Source organism: Galeopterus variegatus, unplaced genomic scaffold (genome assembly GCF_000696425.1).
Source record: "Galeopterus variegatus unplaced genomic scaffold, G_variegatus-3.0.2 Scaffold409, whole genome shotgun sequence".
Classification (NCBI taxonomy): Eukaryota; Metazoa; Chordata; class Mammalia; order Dermoptera; family Cynocephalidae; genus Galeopterus; species Galeopterus variegatus.
Window position 1 is genome coordinate 23,018 of NW_007726520.1, and position 25,635 is coordinate 48,652.

The following is a 25,635-nucleotide window of genomic DNA, read 5'->3' on the forward strand; positions in this document are numbered from 1 at the left end:
ACTGAATATTGGGTAATATTAGGGAATTAACAGTTTTAATGTGTATGATAATAATGTCCATGGTCATGTAGAATAATCTTCTTATTCTTAGGGTATATATGCTGAAATATTTAGAAGTGATTTTATGATGTGTTGCAACTAACTTTCAAATGGTTCTGTTGAAAAACAGAGAGAGAGAAAGCAAATATGGCCAAATGTTAACAACTGGTGAATCTAAATGAAGGATATACAGTTGTTCATTGTATTATTTCGGTTTTTCTAGAAGTTTGAAATTTTTCAAAATAAAACGTTGGAAGAAAAATATAGAATTGAGGATGTGTCTGCTGTGTCATGGCTATTTTCTCTCTGAACTAGAAGGGGGCATATTTTCAGAGAGTGAAGAAAGTACTAATCTCTTCAAGTCTCACTGGGCAGAGATGTCCAGAAAGAGGACCATTACATTCAAGTGATGATAAAATGCATTGAGACCCAGAAGGGATTGTGGAGAACATCCATCACACCTGTCAGTTGCTTCCTTCTATTCCTGAAAATACTTCTTCAGAAATGAAAGTGCTCCTGGCTTACCTCGTACTACAGGCCTCTCTTGAAAGCAAGGTTTCTCAACCACAGCACTTTTTTTTTTTCCTTTTTGTCTTTTTTCGTGTCCGGCAACGGATCGCAACCCTCAGTGTCGCGCCCGTACCGGACCGGGACCGGCAACGGGATTGCAACCCTCGGTGTTGCTCCCACACCTCGCTCAGCCAGTGAGCGGGAACTGGCCTGTATGTGGGATCCGAACCCTCGGCGGGAGCGCCACCGCACTTCCCAAGCGGCGCACTGTAGCAGTGCGCCACTGGGCCAGCCCCAACCACAGCACTTTTAACATTTTGAGTGGGACAGTTCTTTGTTGTAGGGGGCTGTACTGTATATTATGGGATGTTTAGTGTTTACCCACTAGATGCTTGTAGTACTCCTCCAGTTTTGACAATCAAAAATGTGTTCAGATGTGACAAATGTTCTCTGAGGATCAGAATCACCCCTAGTTGAAAACCACTGTTCTAAAGCAGTGTCTCTTAATTGGGGGTGTGCCTTTAATCAGCAGGGAAGATGTTTGAAAACTTCTGTGTCTGGGCCCCACTAAGTTCTGGCAATTCAATATGTTCAGGTCGGGGCATGATACCTTGATTTTTATAACTCCATTAGTGATCCTGCCTGTGCTTTTGCAGGTCTAAGCCACTGTTAGAGTCAAGCTCTCTCTTCTGAACTTCCCTCTGTGGCAAAGCTCACTTCTGCCAGAGTTGGACCTTCTTTCTGAAGGTAAATGGATCCCATCAAGCATCAGCTGATTTCATTCAATTTCCACATGCTTGACTTTGTGTTTGATTTTTTTTTAAAGGGACAGGATTTTTTGTTGTTTAATGTCATATCCAACTAGATACCAGTAGTATCCCTCTGTGTGACAATCAAAAATGTCTCCAGACATTCCAAATGTCCCCTGGGGGGGCAGAATTTCCACCATTTTAGAAACACTGATCTAACCAAAGCCAAAAGGAGAACTTATTTTCAAGATCCCTAGGTGCTCTTAGAAATGTCACCAAAGTGCAAGTAAATACCTTTCTGATAACTTGGGAAATGTGTCATAATCTCTGGAAAGAAGGGTGTACAGCTTGCAAAAATATATTCAGTGTCACAACAGTGTATACTTGAATTACCAAAAAATGCCCTGCTGTTATTTGCAATATAAATTGGGAGTTTAATAACGTTTTTATATGCATCAAAAAGGGGCAGGCAGAGGTTTACAAAGGTTGCAAAACAGTCATCAGAACAATAATGGGTTAGGGCCGGCCCATGGCTCACTAGGGAGAGTGTGGTGCTGATAACACCAAGGCCACGGGTTCGGATCCCTATATAGGGATGGCCGGTTAGCTCACTTTGGAGAACGTGGTGGTGACAACACCAAGTCAAGGGTTAAGATCCCCTTACCGGTCATCTTTTTTTAAAAAAAAGAATGATAATGGATTAGAGTATGGTGCTGATAACACCAAGGTCAGGAGTTTGGATTCCCATACAGACCAGATGCCAAAAAAAAAAAAAATAATGGTTGATCCTCCTTTTAGCCTTGCCTGCACTGTTGTCCTCGGTTCTCCAAAGGGCATACCAATATGACATTCTCTTCTGCCTCAGAAATACCTGCATATGTCCCCAACACACACACTTTACAATTTTTTACTGGATTTTTTTCTAGAATCCTTTCTAGGTCCTTTCCTTTCTGTTCCTCTGCTAAGTTTTAATGGATTTTGACTGGGTATTGTTGGATAACTTATTGTAGTATTTAAATGAACTTTATTCTTGCTTGCTTTCTTAGAATGTCTTTGTTAATTTAAACAGGAAAATGTTATATCTGGAATCACTGGTAACAAAACCAAGATGTGAAAAATGTTTTAATAAGTTATCACTTTACTCTCTTTTGCAGGAATCATTGTAGTCAATCTCTTCCAGTTCTCAGCCACTCAGTTGTGATAATCCCAGGATACGTGTTGTGGTTTTGGAACTGCCAGCTCAGAATAGGAAAATACTTGGTAAGGGGGACGGCATGTATAAAGCACCAACCCTGAAGTCAGGCACACTTGGGTTCACATCCTGGCGAGTTATGAAACCTTTCTGAGCCTTAGTGAAATCTGAGAACATCTGTGAAATGGGATTAATTACACCTATGTTGTGGGACGCCAGTGGTGATTCACTGAGATAATGTTTCTAGAGTGCTTAGCACAGTGCCAGGCATATAAGGTAGGAACAGGCAATGGTAATATAGGAATGCAATTGGACATGTCTTTAGTTTCTAATGAATTGAGTTTTTCTCCTTCCTGAAGTGTTCATAGACTAAAATTTTAGAGCTAGAGAAGACTTTAAAGACCTTCAATCCTCTTATTTTTTGGATGAGGAAATGGACCAAGTGACTTAGCCAAAATCATTTCACTAGTGATTGGCAAAGCTTAGATGAAAACTCGGGCCTCTTCTCTCTCAATCCAGTGCTGCTTCTATTTTTTCAGCTGTAACATTCAAATACAACTCTATGGAGAACCAAAAAGTCATTCTCAACATGTGTGGCAAATCATGCCTTACTTCCTCGCTGGGGTGCCATGGCCATCTATCACAGCACACTTCCGACTCGTTTGTGCTCAGTGATGGTCCTTGAGAGTAGCTGTGGGATTTGTGATTACAAAATTAATCCAGGAAAAGTTTGGAAAATATGAAAAAGCACAAAGAAAATAACAATCAGCCGTAATCTTATGTCCCAAAGATCATCTACTCCTGACATTTTTGGGGGTGGGGGGGAAGCTGGTGGGTATGGGGATCCGAACCCTTGACCTTGGTGTTGTAACACTGTGCTGTGACCAACTGAGGTAACTAGCCAGCCCCTGACTTATTTTTAATTGGAGACGCTACATCTTAATTTCTGTTTGTTGTTTGTTTTTGTTAGTACTTAATGCTTTTCAATCCCTCCTCCTGCCTGCTAATCAAGAATGGCTTAGTGAAAAGAGTGTGAGGTCCAGATGAGGCTCAGGTGACAAGTGACTGGGTGGTCTTGGATAAGTTATTCCCCTACATGGAAATTAAGACATTTGAACTGGACAACCTGAAATTATGGTTCTGCTTTATATATACTAACAAGTAGTTGCAAGTAGTTTGCAGTTATTAAACACATGCATTAAGAGAGTTTCTATTGGAAAGAACCTTGTATAGATGGATTTCTGAAAGAATCCTTTTATGAGTTTACCCCTCTTTGCCAGTTTATCTTTATCAATAGGTTTATGCAAATGTGTGTTATATGCCAAATGCTGTACCATTGTAAGGATATATAAGATATTTCCTGCTCTCTTAGAACTTACAGTCTAGAGTCTGGGCAGTGGGAGGGATGGAACAGTGTAGTATAATAAATGCCACAACAGGGGTAAGTTCAATTTCTATAAATACACATTTTAAAAACATCTTTATTATATGCCATAGGATTCATCCAGCTAACATATACAATTCGGTGGCTTTTAGTATATTCACAAAGTTGTACAACCAGCACCATAATTTAGAATATTTTTGTCAGTCTAGTGACATGACTGTTGTCCTCCACCCTACAAGTGGCAGCATCTCCTTACTGAAAGAACAGACATGTACCATGTCAGTGCTTTTTGAGGTTGGAATCACTTTGGGAATGAAGTATGTGAAATAAGAAGACCCTCTGTGTTTAAAAAAAAAAGCCTGCTAGAAGAGCACGTAAACCCTAAGCACTGTTCTTCCTCCCATAAATGAAGAAAAATATTATTGTTCTGTAACACAAGCACTTTTTTAGAAGAACTGCATATTTCGTTTTACAAGTTAAACAGAGAGAACTGTACTTTGCCACTTTATACCTTTTATTCTGTGGTCACTGTGAAACAATCTGGCTTTGAAATAACTATGAGAACACAAATTGAATTTTGAAATTAGTCATAGATTTTAGGTCTTTTAAGTATATAAAATACAAACAAAATGTCCTTTATTGTTTAAAATTGTGTTTGTGGAAAAGCAGGAGGACTGCAAGCTTGCAAAATCTGAAGAGCTCCCAGGCCATGGTTTTTGTCTTGTCTGAGGTCCTTTGCTCTGCCAAGAACAATACTTATCAGCATGTACCTAGCGGTAAATCTCACCTTCAAGGATCAGTTCCTCCTTCTGTGTTGCTAAAACATTTATGTGATGTAATTGGGAAGAAATAATTCATCAACAACACTGTCCATATTCCGTTTCTTTTTCTGTGGTAAATTGCCAATAACAGATCTCCTGTGACTGGTTTCAGAAATCTTTTTGGATGTCTTTAATGCTTGAATCCCATTAGGGATTTGTTGTGCTCTAGACCAGCGCTCCTCAAAGTGTTTGGGAAGTAGTGCTGGTCTGTAAACTGTTCGCAGCCCACAATTAAGTAACATTTTACAATTTGTATAGCAATTTGACATTGTCTCAACATATTCCTTGTGTTCTACAAAAGTATTGGTCTGCATTGGATTAGGAAAAACACAACTGGTCTTTCCCCACAAATGGTCAAGAAACACTATTCTAAAAGAAGTAGCTGTGAGGAGGAAGTACTTTAAAGAAACCATCTTTCTTTTTACATTTCTTTCCTTCAGGGATTTTGTATTGGAAGACATGGATCTTGCTGCCAATGAACTCAGCATTTATGACAAACTTTCAGAGACTGTTGATTTGGTGAGACAGACAGGCCATCAGTGTGGCATGTCAGAGAAGGCCATTGAAAAATTTATCAGACAGCTGTTGGAAAAGAATGAACCTCAGAGGGGGCCACCCCAGTATCCTCTCCTTATAGCTGTGTATAAGGTAAAAATGTGTTCTGACTTGGAAATGGCTTAGACAGAGCACATACTCTTCAACATTCTTCCCAAATATTATTGTTGACTGACTCCACCATCAAGATTTGGTTATTCTGTGAATAAATTGGCCTTTACCCTTGTTACCATGTATTGCTAGGAAATTTGACCATGATGTTAAATGTCCTAGACAAAAGCTATGTATGTATAACTCTTTGTGTGTGTGTATTTATAATTGAACTGTATTTGTGTGTGTTGTTTAATGGTGGACATAGCCCCTGTTTGTATAATAAAAACTTGATGAGCCATGCAGTCCTCATAGTTCTCAAACTTTAAATGCTTTCAGAAGTGAATGTACATGGCTTATGGAAATGGACTAGTTCTTAAGGTACATTGGAAATAGCAGAAGAGGCCTGTTTTTTTCTTGATATTTAGGTATTTTGTTTGCTGGGACAATTATTAATCCCTTTCCTGTCTCTCCTTGTAGGTCCTCGTAACCCTGGGATTAATCTTGCTCACTGCCTACTTTGTGATTCAGCCTTTTAGCCCATTAGCACCTGAACCTGTGCTTTCTGGAGCTCACACCTGGCGCTCACTCATTCATCACATTCGGCTGATGTCCTTGCCCATTACCAAGAAGTATATGCCAGAAAATAAGGGGGTTCCTCTGCGTGGGGGTGATGAAGACAGACTCTTTCCAGGTAGAATGCTGTGTTTACTAATTACAAGATATAGTTTTCTTGACAGTATATGCCAGGAAAGGAAATGACATGTATTGATAATGAGAGACACCTTCCCTATATTGTCTCATTGAACTCAGTCCCCATTAAAACTCTGTGGAATGGGGCCGGCCCGGTGGTGCACTGGATAAGTGCGCCGCTTGGGAAGCGCGGCAGCGCTCCCGCCCGAGGGTTCGGATCCCACATACAGACCGGTTCCCGCTCACTGGCTGAGCGAGGCGTGGGAGCAACACCGAGGGTTGCGATCCTGTTGCCGGTCCCCGGTCCGGTACGGGGGCAACACTGAGGGTTGCGGTCCGTTACCGGACACGGAAAAAGACAAAAGACAAAAAAAAAAAAAAAAAAAAACCCTGGGGAATGGGTTTTATTATCCCCATTTTGCAGACTGGGAAGCTGAGGCTCAGAGAAATTAAGAAACTTGCCAGAGAAACACATCTGGTAGAACCAAATTCAAACCCTAATTCCACGTGATCTTAGCCAAAAGGCTGAAAAGCAATAAACCCTAATTCCAGAACACACATGGTGGGGCTGAGTGTGTTTGCTTATAAGAAGTATTTGACTATATCTTATTCTATCCTTTTCTCTCCTGTGATACCTACCCATAATGGATATTTAATACTGAGTCCAGTTTGCTTTTAACCAGATCCTCTAACCATCCTTAATTGGCCTATTTGGCTAGGTTTTGTCTAGATATATCCTACTCTCTCAATTTAGTTTTTCTCTGTGTCACAGTTCACTTAATTTAGTGCTCAAAAGTGTATTAATCTTGCCAGTAAGTGAATTTAAGAAACATGTAAACTTAGTAACAGTGCATCCACGGCAACGTAGGAATTTTTAGTCCATTTACGGGGTTTCCTTTTCAAGATAGTGTAACATGTGGTAAGACTTGAAATTTACTTTTTGAGAAAGAATAGATGGATGTTATTTTGGGATTTTGGGGGGATGGTGTTATCATATTTGTATGGAGGAATATGTACATCAATATCATAAACGGACTATACAACTTTTTGTGTAAACATGTTTTGAAACCTTTAGGACCTAGCATAACTTTTAGGGAATATGTTTTCAGTATTGTATCAGAAACAATTTACTAGTTTAAGCTAAACTTTATAACCATAACATTATTCTTAAAAATCATCCATTGGATTGGGTATCCTTTGAAAGCTATTTTTGTACACTTGAGGAAGTCATGGAAAGATTTCCAAAATTGTATCAAAATCAAAGGAAGGGAACATTTTAAGACAAGAACTCAGCCTTGTGAGGTTTTGTGTTTTTTTTTTAAATCAGCAGCTCATATATTTAGTTTTTAAATTCCAGATATAACTTCTTTGTATTTATTGGGAAGGTCATTTTTGAAATGTCATCAACAGAGCTTAAAAAAAATTAAGTTTCCAATTCCTATCAGAAAGGTCCAGAGCATCTGGGAAAGAGCCAGAAAAGCTTGTCAGTTGGGCCAGCCTACGCTGCTTCCTCAGACTCATCAGTCTCTTTCCCTGACTGTCTTCCCCTCGCAGCCTCCCTGAAGGCGACATCTGGTCTTTGGCACATGACATGAAGTAAATAGGACCTGGTTGATGGCATTTACTTTCTTTCCCCTGTGCTATAAAGTAAATCTCCATAGACTACTGAGTTAAGAAATGAGGGATAGTCAGTGGACAAGGATTGCTTTTCTCTAAATCATAGATTAACAATTCAGGAAATATTAGTGTTTTGTCAACAAGTCAGATTATTTGGTCTACTTCACATTATTACAAGCGGGCTTCAAAAAATTCATGGAGGGCCAGCCCGTGGCTCACTTGGGAGAGCATGGTGCTGACAGCACCAAGTCAAGGGTTAAGATACCCTTACCGGTCATCTTTAAAAAAAAAAAAAATTCATGGAAAGATTCATGTTATCTTTGAATTCTCTTTTTTTATGAACTTTTTGAAGTACCCTCGTATTTTGCCTTGCAGATGGAAATAAAATGAGTCTGTGGAGCTCAGTCAGAGAGAGCATTAGAAGGGTGTGGTTTTAGCTCTTTAATGTTGATTCTATTAAAGTGCTGTTTTTACTTGTAAATATGGATATTGATGTACCGTATTTTCCTATGTGTGATAATTCTGAGAAACTGTAGCCATGTAAAACTAACAGCATTTTGCATAGCATTTAGAGGGAAAGTTAAGAATGCATAATAATATGAAGGATAAATAGAAACACATGGGGAAGAATTAGGTACAACAAGTGGGAACCTCTGAGCCCACAAGAGAGTGAGAAAAGTAAAACTATATCATTCTTAATGCCCTGGTGCCAAAAAACAACTGCCTTCAAGTTAGGATTATTTAGCAGTACCCTTAAAGTAAATGCAGTGGAAGAAAGGTGTGGCAAATTCCCCAAAGGAAAACCCATGAGCATGTTGCTTCCTTAAGTGCTGGCCTGTCTGATGCCCCCAGGGTCATCTGGCACTCTTGATGGAGGACATATGGAGCCTTGGTGATGTACTAGAGACACCACCACCAACAGTGGGAGGTTTCCTCAACCCCACCCAGGGAACAAAAGGCAAAGAAATGGGGTTCTTTTTCTAGGTTTCAGCCTTGGGTAGGAAATCTTGCCCCTGAATCCTCTGGATGAGGAGAATGAATTGACTTTGCAGTGAGTCATATAAACATCCCACTTTGCAACAGAAAATAGTAAGCTGACACTTTAGTATTTAGCAGGTGCCAGACCCTGTTCAAAGGGCTTTTCATATATTGGCTCATTTAATCTTTGTAAAATCCCTATGAGGTAGGGTCAGGTTTTATGCCCATTTTACAGATGGAGACACTGAGGCACAGTAAGGTTAGGTCATTTTCCCAAGGTCCTAAAGCTAGTAAACCCTGGAGCCAAGATTTGAACTCAGGTAGCCTGTCTTCAGAGTCTGAACTCTTAACTTCTGATGTGTGCAGTTTGTAGCTACGCAATATATGTAAAGAGTCTAGCTTTAACTTTGATTTTGAAGTTTTACACACTTTCTCTACCTAAGGTCATCAGATAATATTTCTTTCAGCTCCCTAGTCCCTCAGGAAACAAGGTTCTTTCTGGCTGGTACTGCAATCCCAATGATAAATGGTCTTCTAAGCTATTCGCCCTTTAGAATTTTCCTGAACTAGTCTTTTCCTAGTCTTTCAGCCCAGCTCATCCTCCCATTGTGCGACCTTATGGATAATGTTTGACTTACTTCCTTCTCTTTTTAACCCATTGTTTTCCCTTCACATTCACATTCTTAGTTCTTTTTTTTTTTTCTCTCCTGGGCACATGTCTTTATATCCACTTTGCTCTTGCCAGCCATTCTCTTGGCTTTCACAATTTCCATAAAATCACTGAATCTTAGAGCTAAAAAAGAACTTTAGAGAATATACTAGTAATAATCTAGTATTTACTCCCATTATATAAAAGAGGAAATTGAGGCCAGGAGAGGTGAAGGAACTTGCTACCCAGCTAACACTTGTTTCTTAACTCTAGCCTTCTGTCCATTATACTACACCTACTGCCTGCCATCTCTGCCCTCACCCGAGCCAGGTTCTAGCATCTAGGCCCAATTATTTTGTTTACTTTGGGCGTTTTCTGGCCAATTTTAAATTAAAACACCCATTTATAGAGGAGGCCTAGGATAGTCCTTACATATAGTGAGAAGGTATATCTCTGTACTGCACAATTGGAGCTTTATGCATCCATAGGGCTTCAAGGGAAAGATGAAGTGGAACCAGCAACATTAAGGAGTTTTGAGAATAGCAGATCATTCATTGACTTAGAACTAAGGACCTCTTCAGACTTAATGAGTCCAGGCCAGTGCTGAAAGATGAAATGCTTGGACCTCAAAGAGTGCCTTCCTCTTTTATTTTCAAAAAAAGCTCACTTTCTGTGATAACAACTCTGTCAAGCACTTACTGTATAGCAGGCACTGTGCCATGTACTTTATATTTATTTTGACAATCATATAAAGTAGTTACAGTTTTTAATATCCATTTCAGAGATGAGGAAACTGATGTATAAGGTGACAACTTATCTAAAGTCTTACATTTAGAGACAAATTTTTGTACAAGTGAGAAATCATGAAGATAGATAGACTCTGTGGTTTGGAACTGTCTAAATGCATTGCTTCCTGGAGGCAAGGCTATTGGAAAAGTGATTTCTTGGGCTCCTTCCATCCCTATGGTATATGAAAATGGCCTCTGGGCATGCTGCCACCCATGAAGGGGACCTGGCAAAGGCCGCCTTCACCATCAAGACTTCACTCCTATCTCATGTCCAGGGCACTAGAAGAGGTGCTGTGCAAAACAAGCTTCTGGAGAGTAGCCTGATTAAATACTGAGCACACACCAGTGGGAGTTATGGGAACTTTGTCGTGGGCTTTGCTGGCTTTTCTTGGATACATTTCTAATATAAGAAATCATGAGGTTATATTTATTTAATCTTTATTTTGAGATTTATGTGAATCCAGACTGCTCATTTGATTTTTCTCCCCATGGACTTAATCCTATTGTTAAAGCTTCTAAAAAGTCAGGGTTGGCGGCCTTGTTTCTTTTTATAAATATACTTTGTTTAAAAGTACATTTATATACTTTGTTTAAAAGTACATTTATTTACTTTTAAATATACATCATCATTTTAATGGGAAAAAAAAAAAAGTCAGGGTTGGTTGGTTTCTTTCTCTCTCTGTTTCTTTCTTTCATTTGGTGAATGTTTATTGAGATCTTGCTGTATGCCAGGCACTGTTCTCAACAGAGCAGTGAACAAAACAGACAAACCCTCTGCTTTTGTGGACTGGTATTCGCTTTGTGCCTTTCTTTCTTTCAAAGGGAGTTTTTTGTCCTGCACAGAAACCTTATTTTAATTTTTAAATTCTTTAAAAAATTTTAATGTTTATTTGTACATATTTGTGGGGCACAGTGTGTTGTTATAATACATGCACATACTATACATTGATTTAGTTGCAGTAGATAGCATAGCTTTGTATCCATTAAAATCTTTTTTTGTTGTTTTTTTCCTGTTTAATGATTTGTGTAGGAGGACTCTCCCCACTCAGAATTCCAGGGTATGTTATGGAGCCAGCTTAAATGAGTTTTCTTTGAAAAAACTCTCAGGCACCAGGAAGTCTCCTGTCAGGTCAGACATTGGCCCACCCACTTTTCTGTAGATTGCCCAACTTGTAGAGAAGAGTGGGAGGTTACAGTTTCTGCTTCTTGACCTCAAGGCTATGTTTTGTCTGAGAGACTGTTTTTTGATATCTCAAACAGTGAAATGATTCCAAATTATGGTGAGAATTTGGAATACAGGTCATGAGTTTTATTGAACTCTTATATGTAGAGTTTCTCTTCTCTGCCAAACCTTTTTTTCCAATATAAAATAGCGGGTATAAGAGGATATCTGGAGTAAAGAAGCCTTGGAAATTAAATTTAAGATAGGAAGTTGCTGTGTAACTTCCACTGGCCTTTCTGTTCTGGTGCAGCAGTAAGAGTTGATAGAAACAGAGGAGGGCTGAAAAGAAGTGAGATGCAGCATATTACGTAGTTGAAGAAATGTTGTGAAGTGGGGTGGTATGGGATAGTCTGGCTGTGTGCTGTTAGCTGTTTTCAAAAATTTGTCTCAACACCAAGTCAAGGGTTAAGATCCCCTAGGATATTTTGCTCATATTGTGGCATGGTGGCTCCAGCCAGTTGTATAGAGAACACATCAGACAAAACCTTTTCAGCTAGATGGAGGTCAAGCTAGAGTCTGGCGCCATCTCTCTCTGTTGTTGGGGGTTCTGTGGGAAGAGGAAGAGGAGCCTGCCCCATACCATACCACACATGGTCTGTCTGCCTAGATTTCACTGCCTATCCCTTTCTCGGTCCTTCACACCACCTATAAGCACGTTCTTTATCCATCTTGGTAATCTCAAGGCTACAGAGAAATCAATGGAAGCTCTTCATCTTGAAGTCTGGGCTCCCCAGATTCATTTGTATGGTATAGGCTGCCCCATTCCAGTAATCCATTTTCCTCACCCTTTGCCTTCTTTCTCTCCTGGCCACCAGCCTGGCCACTGTGACTTTGCTCCTGTCAGGTGCCTTTCATGGCATGCCTTCTGAGATGACTTTGCACTTCAAAGTTGATATTCTTGGTTTAAGTTTTCATAACTCCAAAGACATTTTTACTTGCAAAATACATAAAATACATACATACAAAGATAATAAAGAGGCGTAAGATTTTGCCTTTTAAAAATACTTGTAACAAAGTAAAAATTTTCACCTTTATCCATCTGACTCCCCTACCCAAGCAACTACTAGTAATAATTTGTTATATATCCTTCTGAATTTGTCCTCGTCTATACAGATAGATATATTTAATATAAAATAATATGAAATACTTTTTGGTTCACACAAACAAAAAGATCTCTTGTACATATTTTTGGCTAGACATGTTATATTAGCTTTTCAGGCTGTCGAAATAAAGTACCACAGGCTGGGTGGCTTAAAACAACAGAAACTCATTCTCCCAGCTCTGGAGGCCAGAAGTCTAAAATCAAGGCGTCGGTAGGGCCGTGCTCCCTCTCAAAGGCCCTAGGGAAGAATCCTTCCTTGCCTCTTCCAGCTTCTGGTGATTACCAGCAATTCTCGGCATTCCTTGGCTATGGTAACATAACTCCAATCTCTGCCTACATCTTCACATGGCCATCTTCCTTCTGTGTGTGTGTCATTGTGTGTTTTCTCCTCTTTCTATAAAGACACTATTCAAATTAGATTTAGGGTCTGCTCTACTTCAGTATGACCTCAACTTATTAAATCCACAAAGACCCTATTTCCAAATAAGGCCACATTCTCTGGTTTGCTCACTGGGTGAGCGTGGTGCTGACAACACCAAGTCAAGGGTTAAGATCCCCTTACCAGTCATCTTTTTAAAAAAAAAAAAAAAGAAAGACAAATAAGGCCACATTCTGAGGTTCCTAGAAGGACATGAATTTTGAGGTGGGGACACTCTTCAACCCAGAATACACATTTTTGGGGATTTTGTATTATGCCATTCTATGAATATTCCATAACCAGTTTCCAGGGGTATTTTTGCTGTTACAAAAAATGTACCTGGGGCATTCATATACACGTATCTTTATATACATGTACTATTATTTCTATAAGATATATTCTTGGAAGTAGAATACCTGGGTCAATAGGAATGTGCATTTTAAATTTTGATAAATACTACCAAATTGTCTTCATAAACTTATGCCAGCTTATACTTATATTAACAGCATATGTTGGTCATCAACACTGGATGGTGTCAGTGTTTTGCCAGTTAGAAAACTGTGTAATCGTACCTCATTTCAAGTTGAATTTCTTTGATTATTAGTGGAGCTGGATGTTTTATAGGCCATTTATATTTATTTTTCTGTGAAGTACTTGTTTAACACATCCCCATTTAAAATTTTTTCTTACCTAATAGAAGCTCATTATATAATAGCTAAATTAATTCTTTGCCTCTTGTATGCAAATACTCAACAAATCTATTTTTTCTTTATGGCATCTTGAGGTGTGTCTTGCTTAAAAGTCTTTCTTGCTCCCAAGATGATAAAATAGTCTCCTATATTTTCCTCTAGTTATTTTTTAAATTTTATTTTTTCTATTTATACCTTTAGTTAATCTAGAATTTATTTCAGTCTGTAATGAAAGGCAGAGATTAAACTTTTTCTTTCAAATAGTTGGTGACTTGTCCCAATATGACTTACTGAATCCATCCTTTCCTCATTGAATTAAAATCTACTTTTATCATAAGTTAAATACTCTCATATACATACTGGATCTGTTTCCACATTTTTTCCCCCTGTTTTATTAAGCTTCTTGTCTGTGTGTGTGTGTGTGTGTGTGTGTGTACACATATGTATATGTATGTATTTACTCTATATAGAGGAAGTATTTGCAGCTTCCTCTATAAGAACATATAATTGATTCTCATTATTTGTGGTAGTTATGTTCTATAAAGTCCCTAAGAATATGAATTAGTGAATATTGAATCATTGTCCTTAGTGTAAATACAGAGTTAGGGTCCTCTGAGCCTCCACCATGACATTTTCATCAATTAATCAATATACAACTTTGTTTTATGTGTGCTTAAGTTTAAAAACCTCTTATATTATATTGTTCATTCATTAACTTTAAATTCACAGTGAACAACAGTACATATAACTCATGCCTGAACAAAGTTTATCTAACACATATTTTCTATGTAAGGCACATCACAGCCTTCTTGCACTTAGGAACACTAGACAGCACCTTAGCACTGCGCTTGGGGACTTGTTTTTTAATTAATAGACTTTGTTTTTTAGAATAGTTTTGGGTTCACAGCAAAATTGAGCTGGGAAAGTACAGAGAGTTCTCATATACCCCCTGACTCCACACATGCACAACCTCCCCTCAGGGCCATTTTAAACAGCAAAATCACCAACAAAAGCACAAAAACACCAAAAACATGGCACTAAATAGATAACAAGAAGGATACTTGTTTACAGTATGAGAAGTGAAACAAAAAGGCGGGACATCACCTTGCTCCACCTCAGCTTCGATTGACTGCTCTGCAGATGACCGCAAGTATTGGTCTTGGGGTTACAAATACATTTTAGGGAGTAGGTGAATTCACAAATAGGAATCTGTGAATAATGAGGATTGACTATACTATTTTAACTATAGTAGCTTTATAGAATGCTTTAATTTCTGGTAAAGCAAGTTCCTCATTATTTTTTTTTCAAGAATTTATTGTTTACAACTTAAAAAATTCAATAAAAGACAACCCAATTAAAAATGGGCAAAGGATTTTAATAGATATTTCTCCAAAAGGGATATACAGATGACCAATAGGCACATGAAAAGATGCTCAGCATCATTAACTATCAGGGAAATGCAAATCAAAACCACGATGAGGAGCCGCTGGGCCCACATGCCCCGAGTCAGCCACACCGGAACAGGCAGGAGCCATGGAACCCCTAGCCCAAGCCAGTTGCCGCTACCCAGAGAGGCCTGAGAGCCGCTGGGCCCACACATTCCAAGTCAGCCGTGCTGGAATAGGCAGGCACCACAAGACCCCCAGCCTGGGCCAGTCCTCGCTGCCCAGAGAGGCCCAAGAGCCACCGAGCCCACACACTTCAAGTCAACTGCACTGGAACAGGCAGGTGCCATGGGACCCCAGCCCAGGCCAGTCCCCGCTGCCCCGAATTGGCAGTCCCTTCAGGATGCAGGCCAGACATCAGGGTGGAACTAGTGGACCGTGATACCCCCTGCGACAATGACTAAACAACAAAGGAAAGATACCAGAAATATGAAAAGAAAGTATGACACCACCAAAGGAAAATAATAACTTTCAAGCTCTAAATCCTGTAGAACAGGAAGTCCTTGAAATGACTGACATGGAGTTTCGAGCAACAATACTAAGGACACTAAATGAGATATAAGAGAACTCAGAAAACACAATGAAAGGAGAAAAAATATACAGGACCTGAAAGAAGAAATGTACAAAGAAATCAGTGCCCTGAAAAAGAATGTAACAGAGCTCGTGGAGCTGAAGGATTCATTCAGTGAAATAAAAAGTACAACAGAGAGTCTAACCAGCAGGCTAGAACAAGCAGAACTAGAACAAACAGAAGAGAGAATTTCTTTCTTTTTTTTTTTTTTGTCTTTTTTTGTGACCGGCAACGGATCGCAACCCTCAGTGTTGCGCCCGTACCGGACCAGGACCGGCAACCCTCGGTGTTGCCCCCGCACCTCGCTCAGCCAGCAAGCGGCCGGTCTGTATGTGGGATCCAAACCCTCGGTGGGAGCACTGCCGCGCTTCCCAAGTGGTGCACTGTAGCAGTGCGCCACCGGGCCGGCCCCCAGAAGAGAGAATTTCTGAACTTGAAGACAGGCTGTTTGAATTAACACAAGCAGACCAAAAAAAAAAAAAGAAAAAAGAATATAAAAAATTGAAAAAAATCTAAGAGAGATAACAGACAACCTTAAGTACTCAAGTGTCCGAATCATGGGTATTCCAGAAGGGGAGGAAAAAGGAAATGGACTGAAAACATATCCAATGAAGTAATAGCAGAAAACTTCCCAGGTAATAGAGAAAGTCACAGATCTTCAGATTCAGGAGGCCCAAAGATCCATAAACATGTTCAACCCAAAAAGGTCCTCTCCAAGACATGTTATAGTCAAACTGGCAAAACTCAAAGACAAAGAAAGAATCTTTAAAGCTGCAAGAGAGAAGTGGCAAGTCACCTATAAGGGAGCACCAATCAGAATAACATCAGACTTTTCATCAGAAACCCTAAAAGCCAGAAAAGAATGGGATGATATATTCAAAATACAAAGGACAAAAATTGCCAGCAAAGAATACTTTACCCAGCAAGGCTATCCTTCCAAAATGAGGGACAAATAGTATGTTTCTTAGACAAACAAAAACTGCAGGAGTTCACTACCACACGACCAGCCTTACAAGAAATCAAGGGAAAACTGGATTTGGTATCTGAAAAACAACTGTCACTGTCATGAATACTCAAGAAAGAACAAAACCGACCAGTAAAACAAAAATTCTAACAGTAAAGAGAAAAAATAGTTTATCTACTACCCCAAGAAACCAACAAACACAGAAGACAAAAAGAAAATCAGAAAGAAGAGAAGATGCTTAAGACATCTAAACAAAAAAATCAATAAAATGCTAGAAGTAAATCAACACCTTTCAATAATAACTCCAAATGTAAAAAGATTAAATTCCCCACTCAAAAGACACAGACTGACTGGACTAAAAAGATGGACCCAACAATATGCTACCTTCAAGAGACTCACCTCACCTGTAAAGACACACATAGACTAAGAGTGAAAGGATGGAAAAAAATATACCATGCAAATAGAAATGAAAAATGAGCTGGAATAGCTATTCTTATATCAGATAAAATAGGCTTCAAACCAAAAATCATAAAAAGAGATAAAGAAGGCCACTATATAATGATAAAAGGATCTATCCATCAAGAAGACATAACAATCATAAATATATATGCACCCAATGTTGGAGCAGCCAGATTTATAAAGCAAACACTGTTAGACCTAAAGAATGAGATAGACACTAATACCATAATAGTGGGGGACCTGAACACCCCACTCTCAACATTGGACAGATCGTCTAGGCAAAAAATCAATAGAGAAACACAAGATCTAAACAATACTTTAGACCAATTGGACTTGGCAGATATCTACAGAACATTCCATCCAACAACCTCAGAAAATTCATTCTTCTCATCAGCACATGGAACATTATCTAGGACAGGCCACGTGTTAGGTCACAAATCAAGTCTAAGCAAATTCAAAAAAATTGGAATTATTCCATGTATTTTTTCAGATCACAATGGACTAAAATTAAAAATCAATAACAAAACTCTGGAAACTATTCAAACACATGGAAATTAAACAACATTCTACTTAATGACATATGGTCCAAGAAGAAATAAAACAGGAAATCAAAAATTTCTTGAAACTAGTGAAAATAATGACACATCATACCAAAACCTGTGGGATACTGCAAAAGCAGTACTAAGGGGGAAATTTATCGCATTCAATGCTTACTTCAGAAGAATGGCAAGTAAACAACCTAACACTTCACCTTAAAGAACTAGAAAAACAAGAACAATCCAAACCCAGTTAGTAGACAGAAAGAAATAATTAAGATCAGAGGAGAACTAAATGAAATAGAAACCCAAAAAATGATACAAAAGATCAATGAAACAAAAAGTTGGTTTTTTGAAAAGATAAAATTGACAAACCTTTATCAAGGCTAACTAAGAAAAGAAGAGGGAAGACCCAAATAACAAAAATTAGAAATGAAAAAGGTGATATTACAACTGATACCTCAGAAATACGGGAATCATTAGAGACTACTATAAACAACTATATGCCAACAAATTTGAAAATCTGGAGGAAATGGATAGATTTATGGACACATACAAACTACCAAAACTGAGCCAAGAAGATATGGAAAATCTGAACAGACCGATAATAAAAGAGATTGATGCTATTATCAGAAGTCTCCCAAAAAAGAAAAGCCCAGGACTGGACAGGTTCACTGCAGAGTTCTACCAAACCTTTAAAGAGGAATTGATAACCAATTTTCTACAAATTATTCCAAAAGATTGAAACAGAGACCATTCTCTCAAACTCATCCTATGAAGCAAACATCACCTTGACACCAACCAGGCAAAGATACCACAAAAAAATTACAGGCCAATATTCTTGATGAATATAGATGCAAAAATCCTCAATAAAATACTAGGTAAGAGAATACAGCAGCACATACACAAAATTATACACCGTGATCAAGTGGGATTCATCCCAGGGATGCAAGGTTGGCTCTACATACACAAATCAATAAATGTGATATATCACATCAATAAAACCAAAGACAAAAACCATATGATCATCTCTATAGATGCTGAAGAAGCATTTTACAAAATTCAACATTTGTTCACGATAAAGACACACTACAAGTTAGGCATAGATGGAAAGTATTTCAACACAAAGCCATATATGATAAGGCCACTGCCAATATCATCCTGAAAGCTTTTCCCTTAAGAACAGGAACTAGACAAGGATGCCCACTCTCACCACTCCTATTCAATGTAGTGTTGGAAGTACTAGCCAGAACAAACAGAGAAGAGATGTAAATAAAGGGCAGAGAGATTGGAAAATATAAAGTCAAACTGTCCCTGTTTGCGGGGGGTGATATGATGATATGATCCTATAATATTGAACAGCCTAAAAAGCCCATACAAAAAAACACCTAGAGTTGATAAATGATTTCAGCAAAGTTGCAGGATACAAAATCAACACACACAAATCAGTAGCATTTCTATACTCTAACAGTGAACATGCAGAAAAAGAAATCAAGAAAGCTAGCCCATTTACAATAGCCACCAAAAAAATAAAATACTTAGGAATAAAGTTAAACAAGGATGTGAAAAATCTCTATGAAAAGAACTACAGACCACTGTTGAGAGAAATTAAAGAGGACACAAGAAGATGGAAAGATATCCATGCTCTTGGATCAGAAGAATTAACATTGTGAAAATGTCCATATTACCCAAAGTGATCTACAGATTCAACGTAATGCCCATCAAAATTCCAATGACATTTTTCTCAGAAATGGGAAAAACTATCCAGACATTTATATGGAATAACAAAAGACCATGAAGAGCCAAAGCAATCCTGAGCAAAAAAAAATAAAGCTGGAGGCATAACACTACCTGACTTTATACGACAAAGCTATAATAACCAAAACAGCATAGCACTGGCATAAAAACAGGCACATGGATCAATGGAATAGAATAGAGAACCCAGAAATCAACCCATATACCTACTGCCATCTGGGCTTAGACAAAGGCACCAAGTCTATACACTGGGAAAGAGACTGCCTCTTCAGCAAATGGTGCTGGGAAAACTGGATATTCATATGTAGGAGAATGAAACTAGACCCGTACCTCTCACCATATACCAAAATCAACTCAAAATGGATTAAAGAATTAAATATACATCCTGAAACAATAAAACTCCTTAAAGAAAACAGGGGAAACGCTCCAGGAAGTAGGAGTGGGTACAGACTTCATGAATATGACCACAAAAGCACAGGCAACCAAAGGAAAAATAAACAAATGGGATTATTTATATCAGACTAAAAAGCTTCTGCACAGCAAAAGAAACAATGAACAGAGTGAAAAGACAACCAACAGAGTGGGAGAAAATATTTGTAAAATATACATCTGACAAAGGATAATATCCAGAATATAAAAGGTACTCAAACAACTTTACAGCAAAAAAACAAATAACCCAATTAAAAAATGGGCAAAGGAGCTGAATAGGCATTTTTCAAAGGAAGATATACAAATGGCCAACAGACACATGAAAAAATGCTCAACATCACTCAGCATTCAGGAAGTGAAAATCAAAACCACTTTGAGATACCATCTCACTCCAGTTAGGATGGCTAATATCCAAAAGGCTGAGCCTGATAAATGCTGGCGAGGTTGTGGAGAAAAAGGAACTCTCATACACTGTTGGTGGGACTGCAAAATGGTGCAGGCTTTATGGAAAATGGTATGGAGGTTCCTCAAGCAATTACATATAGATCTACCATACGACCTATCTATTCCACTGCTGGGAATATATCTAAAGGAATGGAAATCATCATGCCAAAGGGATACCTGTTTATTGCAGCACTATTTACAATAGCCAAGAGTTGGAACCAGCCCAAATGTCCATCATCAGATGAGTGGATAAGGAAAATGTGGTATATCTACAGAATGGAATACTACTCTGCTATAAAAAATAATGAAATACTACTATTCATAACAACATGGATGGACTTAGAGAAAATTATATCAAGTGAAACAAGTCAGGTACAGAAAGATAAATACCACATGTTCTCACTTATTTGTGGGAGCTAGAAATAAATAAATATACAAACAAGTAAATGGTGGGGGTGGGGGAAGAAAATACAACAATCACAACAATTTCTTGAACTTGTTAAGTGAATAGATACGATGTAGTTGCAGGAGAGCGGGGGAGAAAGAGGAATTGTTAAAGGACACAGAAATCTACTACAATGTATATTGAGAAGTTAAAAAAAATTAATAGTTTTTAAATATGAAAGGATTTAGTTTTGTACTATACTAATAATTTATTACTTTAGACTGAATATTAACACATCCCTGAAAAGTAACTACATCTTATTTTCAAAAATAGCATATCTATAATTTGATTACCTTTGTTAAGAAAGCTGACTTTGGATTCTGGAAAATCATTTCTTGATTAGAGTTAGACATTTATGTACTTAAAACTACAACATTTACTATATCCATTTAGAAAAATAATAGAAAGTATCTAATTTTGCAACCATTATAACAGTTTAATTATTCAGAAGATTTTTAACAGTGGAATATATTTCAATGAGATGAAGATTATTAAATGTTTTAATGAAGTCACTCATTTGGAAGACAGACTCTCATCTTATGATTAATTTCCCAGTTACCAAAATGTTAAATTAATAAAATGATCGTATCTTTTTCATGTAAAAAAAGAAAGCAAAACCACAATGAGATGTCACTTCATACCCATTTGAATGGGTATCATTAAAAAGACAGAGGATACCAAGTGTTGGCAAGGACATGGAGAAATTGGAACCCTCATCCATTGTTGATTGGAATGTAAAATAGTGCAGCTGCTTTGGAAAACAGTTTGACAGTTCTTCAAAAAAGTTGAACATAGAGTTACCGTATGACCCAGTAATTCCTCTCCTGGATATGTGCTTAAGAGACCTGAAAACATACATCCACAAAAAACTTATACACAGATGTTTATAGGATCATTATTCATAATAGCCCCAAAGAAGAAACAACCCAAATTTTCATCAACTGATGAATGTTTACAAAAGTGATATATTCATACAATCGAATATTACTAAGCAATAAAAAAAATGAAGTACTAATACATACTGCAACAGGGATGATCCTTGAAAACATGCTGAATGAAATAAGCCAGACTCAAAAGGCCATATATTGTATGATTCCATTTATGTGAAATATCAGAACAAGTAAACTCATAGAGACTAAAAATAGATTAGGGGATGCTTAGAGCTGAGGAGAGAGTGGTTGGAATGGGGAGTGACTGCTAATGGGTACAAGGTTTCTTTTTGGGGTGATAAAAATGTTTTAGAATTAAATAGTGGTAGGGCTGGCTCATGGCTCACTTGGGAGAGTGCGGTGCTAATAACACCAAGGCCACGGGTTCGTATCCCTATATAGGGATGGCCGGTTAGCTCACTTGGAGAGCATGGTGCTGACAACACAAGTCAAGGGTTAAGATCCCCTTACTGGTCATCTTTAAAAAAAAAAAAAAAAAATTAAATAGTGGTAATGGTTGTGTAACCACGAATATACTAAAACTCAGTGAATTGTACATTTTAAATGGGCATATTTTATGACATGTGAGTTTTATCTCAATAAAGCTGTTTTTTAAAAATGTATTGTCTACCGAGATAAAGCACAATAATGCGCTTTCCCTCCACCCTGCCCTCGTGCCCAGCATGAGACAGCCTTGAGCCTTTTAGTAGCCCATGAGCAGTCAAAAGTGCTTATGAGGGTCCTCAGACCCATCATTTGCCCAGTGTCTGTCACATAAGGCTCTTAATATATTCTATAACTTCCTGTGCCTGATGGGAGTGTGCTCCATAGATTTTCAGCAGTGACCTTACTTTGTAACTCATTGATATTACCCAGGAAGCCTTCTGGCCCTGAAATATTTCTATATTTAATTTGGCCAGGTGTGGATTATTGCCTGTTGGCTATTCCACACATTTACTCTTCTAGACGAACTTTAGAATACAATTGTCACAGCTCCACCCTACCTGTACCTTTACCAAAATAAAAAACCCTGGTGTGATTCTGTCCAAGTTGTATTAAATTTATATATAAATTTGGGGAGACTTGAGCTCTTTATATTTCATCTTCCCATCCAGGGTCATAGTATCATAAATTTCTTTGTTTATTAAGGCCTTATTTTATGTCCATCAGTAAAATTTTATAGTTTTGCCTTTAAGTTTATTGCTAGTTTTTATGAATGAGATTATTTTCCATTTCAGTTTTTAACTGATTATGGCTTGTAGAGTAAGAAAGCTATTGATTTTTATGTATCTAGATATCTGTATCTTGTATTGTGTCACCTTATCCAATTCTCTTTTTAGCACTAACATATTTCCACTTGTGTTTCTTAGACTTTCGGGGAATACCACCCAGGTTTTTCTTAGTTTTCAGGATACTGTCCTATTCTTGCTTTCTTTTTCTTTCTTGATTTTCCATCACTGGGTCTTCTTCCTCCATCTGCTTTCAAGGCATCTCCACCTGGAAATCCCAACAATATCTAAACCTCAGAATAAAAATTAAATAAGTTAGTTAAAATAATCTTTCCTTACTGTTAAGATCAGAGCTGCTTGCAACTAGCTGGTGAAGCACTTTTGTGCAAATTAGAAGAGGGTTCTCCTGACACTTTGCTCTCACTGCTTGAGAAAATTGTCATGATTAACTGATTCTGTTAGAATACAACACATTGCTTCAGAAAAATGTCATAGTAAGTCTATGGATATCTGATGTCTTCCGTGTTTGTGCTCCCTAGGTTGAGGTGCTCTTGGGCAGTGCTACCCCATGCAAACACTGATAGTAATGCTGCTTAGATCTATGGATTTCATCATCACTGAGCCCACTGCCTCAGTTTAGACTCTCATTATATATCACTTCTTATCACAGTGCAACCCCCCTCCCTCTCTGCAAAAGGGCAAAACCAAAATATAACCAGGTCTTTCTCTTCCTAGCCTCTCTCTTCTAGGACATCCTAATCACAACCCCGAATAATCTTCCTAGAACATCAGGAAATTCCTGCTCAAAAGCCTCTGATGGTTGCTGGTTTTGCTCTCAGTAGAGTCAGATGTGCTTCAAGCCCTGGAAGCCCTCATCACAGTCTTCCTCTGCAGCAACTATTCTTTCCCATCTTTCCTTCCCCCCCCCCCCCTCCCCCCCCCCCCCCCGCAGCCCCTTTTTTTCCCCCTCCTCCCCCCCCCCCCCCCGCAGCCCCTTTTTTTCCCCCTCCTCCCCCCCCCCCCCCCGCAGCCCCTTTTTTTCCCCCTCCTCCCCCCCCCCCCCCCGCAGCCCCTTTTTTTCCCCCTCCTCCCCCCCCCCCCCCCGCAGCCCCTTTTTTTCCCCCTCCTCCCCCCCCCCCCCCCGCAGCCCCTTTTTTTCCCCCTCCTCCCCCCCCCCCCCCCGCAGCCCCTTTTTTTCCCCCTCCTCCCCCCCCCCCCCCCGCAGCCCCTTTTTTTCCCCCTCCTCCCCCCCCCCCCCCCGCAGCCCCTTTTTTTCCCCCTCCTCCCCCCCCCCCCCCCGCAGCCCCTTTTTTTCCCCCTCCTCCCCCCCCCCCCCACCTTTTTTTCCCCCCTTCCCCCCCCCCCCCCCCCCCAGCATCCCCTGTGCTTTTCCCATTCCTCTGGCACCTTGGGAACTTCCTAGCACCTCTAACTTTCAGTTTGTTCATCTGTAAAATGAGAGTAGTGATGCTTCCTCAGTAGCTGTATTGTGAAAATTAAATGACACAGTGTGCGAAAATGACTAGCACAGGGCCTGGCACTTAGTACATCCGCCTCCTTTCCTCTTCTCTATCCCTCCCAAGTGCTTTAGAAACTGAAATGCTGTGTAATTGTATCATGTTGTTATGATTATGCCTCATTGTATGTCCATTACCTGGAGTTCTTATGTTTGGGCAAGAATTTGTCCTATTTGATCCCTAATAAGGAACATTTGAAAATATTCCAGAAGAAATAAAATGTACAACTTTGCAGCCCCAGTGTGCTATTGAAACAGGTGGCACTAAAAGGTTTTCAGCTGCCCCTGGAGACTCATGATGAACCCTGTGAGAGGAGAGACCCCCTCCCAGAAGAGGGGTGCAGCAGTAATCCTCTGGTTAATAATCTGCCTGCAGGCAGAGACTGGCTGAGAAGGGTAGGTGGCAGCTGCCTCCAGGAAACACAGGTGCCATCTGAAGAGTTGGAGGATGCTCCAGAGATGGGCAGGGAGTGAACGCAGTCTTTCCCTGATGAGGATTTCCTAGGCCCCACTACTACTGCTTTAAAGAAAACAAGATAAAGTGCTTACTGTGACTACAGAAAATGTTTTGTGGTTGAGAAAGAATTAGTTTCCAAGTGAGTTTATTGATTAAAGAATTGACTTCATTTCAGCCATATTTGGTTGTCATCTTCTGTTCTATAGTCTCTCCTGATTTGGTTTCTACTCGGTTTTAATCAGAACCATCTTGTGAAACATTTTGGATTCACATTATAGTTTAAAACAAACATCTCTCAGAGAACACAGATGAAACCCAGAATGGAACAGAAAGTAAACAAAGAATCATGCAATAACATTACAAATGGGATAGTGTCAGAGGGAAGGTAAAGAGAGAAACTGAGAAAGGCTGTGTAGAGACAGAGGATCCCTTCAAAGAAGGAGCCAACTCAGGCAAAGGTGTCGAGGAGCCAGCTGGCTAGCACTCACATCAGGGTCTGAGTGGGGTTCTTCCATTTCTGACCAACCTGTGGTTACTAGACCCACCCCCTTTGGAGCTGGGCAGATGCAATTCACTTTACTCCAGAGATGGCCCCTGAAAAGTCCTGTCTCTCCACTCTATCCCTTCTCTCTTCTGCACTCTTTTCACTTCCTTCCCAGAGGCTCCTGGCCCCCATTTGTACTTGTGAACCAAGGATCTAGGCACATGCCCAAGTGTGCAAGAAGGCATGCCTTAGGGCATATTTCTCCCACCCTTGTCCCCTGGGCCATCTACTTCCTCCTCAGAGCCTACTTATTTCATATGGACCTTTTCAGAGGTCACCAGTGCTTATCGTTATTAGCTTTTAAAAATTATCTTTCTTAGGCCCAGCCCATAGCTCACTTGGGAGAGTGTGGTGCTGACAATACCAAGTCAAGGGTTAAGATCCCCTTACTGGTCATCTTTTTTTTTTTTTTTTTT

At 39.2% G+C, this 25,635-nt stretch overlaps 1 protein-coding gene across 2 annotated transcripts in view; it reads left to right on the forward strand.

Annotated features, from left to right (window-relative positions):
- The first annotated feature begins 2,452 nt into the window (after positions 1-2,452).
- Positions 2,453-25,635, forward strand: part of LOC103587030 (chromosome unknown open reading frame, human C6orf89) — a 38,880-nt gene continuing 15,697 nt past the window's right edge. Inside the window, exons 1-3 of one of the 2 annotated variants that reach the window (XM_008568419.1) lie at positions 2,453-2,558; positions 5,136-5,343; positions 5,821-6,034. In XM_008568419.1, coding sequence (XP_008566641.1) covers positions 5,155-5,343; positions 5,821-6,034 — 403 coding nt within the window. In that variant the 5' untranslated portion in view covers positions 2,453-2,558; positions 5,136-5,154. Of the gene's footprint in view, positions 2,559-2,722; positions 2,767-5,135; positions 5,344-5,820; positions 6,035-25,635 lie in introns of those variants that run through there. The other variant, XM_008568422.1, reaches the window with a different exon arrangement.